This window comes from Cystoisospora suis (genome assembly GCF_002600585.1).
Source record: "Cystoisospora suis strain Wien I chromosome Unknown contig_2002, whole genome shotgun sequence".
NCBI classification, from domain to species: Eukaryota; Apicomplexa; class Conoidasida; order Eucoccidiorida; family Sarcocystidae; genus Cystoisospora; species Cystoisospora suis.
In genome coordinates, this window is record NW_027154801.1 from 563 (window position 1) to 5,640 (window position 5,078).

Consider the following 5,078-nt stretch of genomic DNA (forward strand, 5'->3'; position numbering starts at 1 on the left):
CACTGTAACAATCTGCTACCCTTTCGCGGACAGACTTTAGTTTCGGACCACGGAGATTTGTTGTGCCCACTGACTTCGTCGCTGCACGCGGGGCAGTAGACCTGTGGAAACCCACCGGTGGGAGGCACGAGCGAGGTGGCACCGGAACCGCCCGTGTAGATCCCTGTCGAATTCACGGCGCCAGTTATGCATGGGGGCAGCAAACGAATGGGTGACCGCCCCACACTTCCACGTCGTGTTGGTCAGCGTAACGGTAAACGTACCTACACTGCAGCGGTTGAAAGCTATGCCATCGGACACTGACGTTCCCGTCCGGGCCTGCTGTCCCGACGTATCAGGAACTCCGAACAGCTCGGACTCCGCGATGGGGTGACACGTCTCGTATTCCAAGAAAAATTGGACGGTTTCGCAGTCACGACACCACGGTTCTGAAGCCACAACCCCCCAGTACTGAAGAAACAACCCCGCGGGCCCGCTGTGGTGTATGTAGACCGACCTCTAGCTCCGAGGGCACGCGCGGCCGAACGCGTCTGTCCGTGGTGCCTGCTTGCACTCTTCTTTCTGGTGCCCAACAGTATTCTTCGTCCGTTCAGCTTCAGTTTGTAGAAAACGCCCGATTGCGCAGAGCAAGCTGTCATCACGCGTCTGCGACGTTTTCCAGGCAATTTCCGGTTGAGAAAGCGTGCCGTGCCGGAAACGTGTACCGTGACTTTATCCCCCGCAGCTCATCGCCGTGAGAAGCCTGTCGCCGAACTGTGCAGTTTTCTTTCATGTCGGCCTAGGCGTGTGCTGCGCTTTCCCTCGCACGGTACTGCGGCTAAAGTGACTCGAGGAACAAAGGTCTCCATTTTCCAGCTCGTCCTGGAGACAGGAAACGACAATAGCTTCCCTGAAAAAAATGAAGTTTCGCCTCCCTGTGAAAGTGACAACAGCTGCTACGACAGCGGCTGTCTTTCTGCTCTCCGTAAACCCGACTGAGCTCTCTGCTGTGATACAGGGTGAGCCAACGGGTTCCACAGGGCTATACACCGGTAGCCAGCGGAAGGGCGACCCAGCCGACAGAAGAGATGGGGAGTATGCGGAGACTGGAAATCTCCATCAGCCATCGTCAAGACGCCTGATTAGGACCTTGCAATCGAGAAGGCGGCAGTTATGGACAAGCGCTGTTCATGGGAGATCTCGTCGTCAGTCGAACAAGATCTCCGGCAGTGCACTGAAGCTCCTGGCTGCAGTTGTGATCGGTGTGGCCTTTTGGCGACTTGCGGCCTTGGTGCGGGTGTGTTTTAAAAAAGGGAACGGACAGACACGTGCTGGGTCATCACCCCGGTCACTCTCTGCGTCAGATGGTGAACCAGATCCGTGTGGCGATCTCGTCGACTCTCTAGGTAGCGTTGCCATCCCCCTTTCGGGGGTGCGGGCGACCGGCGACGTTGAGAGTGAATCAAGAGACATGGATGATTCTGCAGAAAAAGAAGCCGTCCTTGCGCCTCTATTAGACGCGGCTAGCGGTGAGGAACCAATTGTGGAGCTCAGCGCAGCCGAGACAAAGATGAGAAAAGCCGCTCTCCGACATGCATACTTGGTGGCCCTGGCAGTCGGACTCTTCCTTGTGGCGGCGACTATCGCGATCACTGTGGGCTTCATGATCTATGCACGACAAGGAGGACACAGCATACACGCAGGCAATGGCACGGCTGGTGGCAACCAGACCAGTGCGTACGTGTCTGCTCTTCCTCCGTCTGAGACATCCGCTATTGGCACAGAGGGGACCACCGCTGGCATGAATCGAACCGTGACCACGGTGTCGCAGGAATTCCACAGTGCGGCGACACTTGCCACCACCACATCGGCGCAGAGCGACAGTAACAACGGGACGGTGAAGGGACTGAGTACAGGTGCGCCTGAAGCTGGATCCGCGACCACACAGCTGCCCACACCAGGGAACAACACTGATGGCAACCAGACCACAGCGTCCGTGCCTGACACTACCGTACTCGGGTCCAACAGCTCAGTAAAGATCCGTAGTGATGCAAACGAAACTTCTTCCGTAACCGCCTCGACGGTGTCCCAGCAGCCTCACACTTCGGTGGAGTTTGCCAGCAGCACGCCGGAGCCCGGTGCTGGAACTGACAACGGGACGGTATCAGCGCGTACGGATGCGACGCAACTTGCATCCACTGTCACAACGCCAGAACAGCAGGACTAGAATCTCACTGCCACTGTTCGAAACAGTAGCACGCAATCTTGACCACACCATGGTGCACGCGGCGAACAAGAATAGCACTTCTGTCCAAAGCGCCGGAACACAAAAGCTGCGTTAAGGCTGGGCCATAGGTCGCCCCGCCGGTGGAACCGTCGGACAAGAGACCGCAGACACACTGCCATCTGCGAATGACATCTCACGCGCCAGCACAGGTCAATGTCCCTGAAGCGGAAGGTGTTTCGCGGTCCCAACGAGACATCGTCACAGCAGCTGGCTAGGAACGAGACGGACTCTGGTCCCGCCCGGAGCCACGGTCTCGTATAAGGCGGGAAGTGGATCCTGACGGAACCGACAAAGGCTGCTGCTCCAGCAGCCGTTCCAGGGACCAAACGCGTTCTTCCTGCACGACCACAAAGGGGCCACGGTGTGTGGTGAGTGCGACTTCTACAGATCCCTACCCCCACATCAGTCGTTTTCCGGGCGAAATGACTTCTGCGACACTCAACCTGCCTTTCTGCATCTCAGGGAGCGCCGCGGCGGCTTCGGAGGTTGATGCGAGGAGTACAACTGGCACTGTGATGCCAAAATCTGCGCCGTAATAGTAGGGGGGAGATGCGTGACGAACCATCGCGTTCGTTCGGCACGTATGTACGGGATACGGAGACTCCTGCGTTAGCAGCGACAAACTCGCTGCTTTTCCAAAACGGATTCGCAGCAACTATTGATGCGGCGCTCCCTGAGAGCGTGTTTCTGCCAAAATGTTTCACTCCGTTTTATCGCTGAGGAAGTCACCAAGCTCGTGCAACCGTCAGTCATCTCCGACGCCCCACGTTTTGACTGGAAGGTTCGGAGTAACTCATCCCAGCGTCTGTTTTCAGAGAGGTTCTGATGTTGGAGAACCATCAGAATGCAAGTACTGATGTGATGAAGCATGTACCCGCGACAAAGAAGACGCAGGTCCCATGAAACTCGAGGACGCAAGCGTGACAGCGTCGTTATATATGCATCTGTTTTGTCTTAGTATTTGCGTGGTTTACCTCGTCTTCTTTTTTCTATCGAAACGCGCAGTACTGAGGCGCGAGTGGAATGCTACTGAAATCCCTTCCCAGGTGTAACAAAGTGACCTATGCTCCGAAGGGGCTGTCTTCTTTTTTTCGGCCGTCCTTTGCTCGCTCCGTAGCTCTAAAACTCAATGTGTGCTGCAGGACGAAGAGACCGAGATTTTCCATTTTTGTAGTGAGAGTACAGACCGCCGGGACTTGGGGGTCGGCAGTAATCGACGACTTCCGGAAACAGGGGAGTGACACTAGCGGAGACCCCTTTCCAAGCAAGATGGTAGTACTGCAAAGTGTCACACGTCTCTTGGGGGCTACCCTAGTTCGCCAGAAGTCCCTGTGGGCACGCTCTTGCAGTGTAGTGATGCAAGAGCAACTACGGTTGTAAGCGAGAGAAAACAGGATTGCACGCGAGGAGGATGGACAGGCAGACAATATCAGGGAGTTCTCGACGGTGAATAGTGAGGAGCTGGAACGAGGCCAGGTCTAGCACGCCAATCCAGCAGGAGTTCGGCAACACAAAAGAACCGCAGGTGGTAGCCGGTCCGAGAACCACGATTTAGCGTTGTGGCGGAAGTAAAACACGCTGTGACTTAGCGAGTGGCCGCGCGTGACTAGAGTGGCGATGCCTCCCAACAGAGGAAAGGACCGATCAGCGTCCCCGAACTGGAGCGGCAGAGGACAATGCCATTGAGCCGACGGAATGCTCATATGGCAGACTCAGAACGATCGTATTGTCACTCTCGAGCAACGCAGTAGCGGTGATGACAGGCGGAAGACGACGCTGAATGGGAACTGATTTTCTCGGCTAGAAAGCAGGGGTTGAAATTTGTGTTCTCAGCCCGATCAATCCCAGCGGCAGTGTCGTCCACGGTGTGGCTTACTGGTATGCGAGGGGTCGGAGTGAATAAACGGTCGAAGTCGCGACTAATGGCAGTACGGAAAAGCTGTAGTGACAACGCGGTGCGGGACCTCTGCAGACACATACGCGCTTGGAGGTGAACTCCAAATTCCTGCACCGTTGATGGCAGAGGACAGGGGCCTGGATAGTCGGCTATCTGGTCCTCCGAAGAGATGAAAGGCCCCCGCACCAGAGCACCCTTCACTTTCATGTAGAGGGGTGGCTGACATTCTCTAACGACTCCAGCTGATACACCAAACGGCCACTGCGCCCACTATGTGACTCCGGGCCTTCGGATCGCGTAACGGGGGAGGACACCTTGTTATTGAGGTTGCGGGCTAGGTGGCAGTCACGTCAGCCTGGTCGTTTTCCGGAGTACCTTGCTTGTGCCACCCCGCATGGACGTGCTTAGCAATTCGCTCTGAAGCCTGCGGTTGTTGTATTCAGCACGTCAGATTATCGCTACAATCCGTTCTGGACGAAGGTTAATCATGTTTCTCGCCAGCAATCTGCAAGCCGACAAGCTGAGGGAAAAACGCAAGCAACGCCCTTTCTGCACGTCCTATAGCCTCAGGGACGGCTCAGCATGCCCGCTCGAGCCGCGACACTGGAGGAGTGAAACTGATACAAGTCTGTCGTCAACTTCTGGGAGACTGCTTGACACCTCGCCATTCAGTTTGTGCGTCACCAGATGCAACCATGCTTGCTATCAAGAGCGACGTCCCCTACCGCGAGACATGCGTAAAAAAGATCTCGGAGGATACAGCTGTTGAATTGACGTTGCTGCGCACTCTCAGCAGCAGACGAAGATCCTGGGTAAATCGGACTCTCTGCCCACCGACCGATTATACAGAGCATTCGGAGACCGAGTGGGCATCTGAAGTATTTGAATCACACAGTTTTATGGCATCTCAGCCTC

The 5,078-nt window shown here is 55.8% G+C and overlaps 1 protein-coding gene across 1 annotated transcript; it reads left to right on the plus strand.

Annotated features, from left to right (window-relative positions):
* The first annotated feature begins 240 nt into the window (after positions 1–240).
* CSUI_004326 (uncharacterized protein) lies at positions 241–3,529 on the plus strand. Its single transcript, XM_068064519.1, has one exon. The coding sequence runs from the start codon at positions 899–901 to the stop codon at positions 2,204–2,206; it is 1,308 nt and encodes a 435-aa protein (XP_067923505.1). The 5' UTR covers positions 241–898; the 3' UTR covers positions 2,207–3,529.
* Positions 3,530–5,078: the final 1,549 nt, after the last annotated feature.

Bases quoted from the DNA above. Each gene is read 5' to 3' on its own strand.
- CSUI_004326 (XM_068064519.1), top strand. From the start codon at position 899: ATGAAGTTTCGCCTCCCTGTGAAAGTGACAACAGCTGCTACGACAGCG.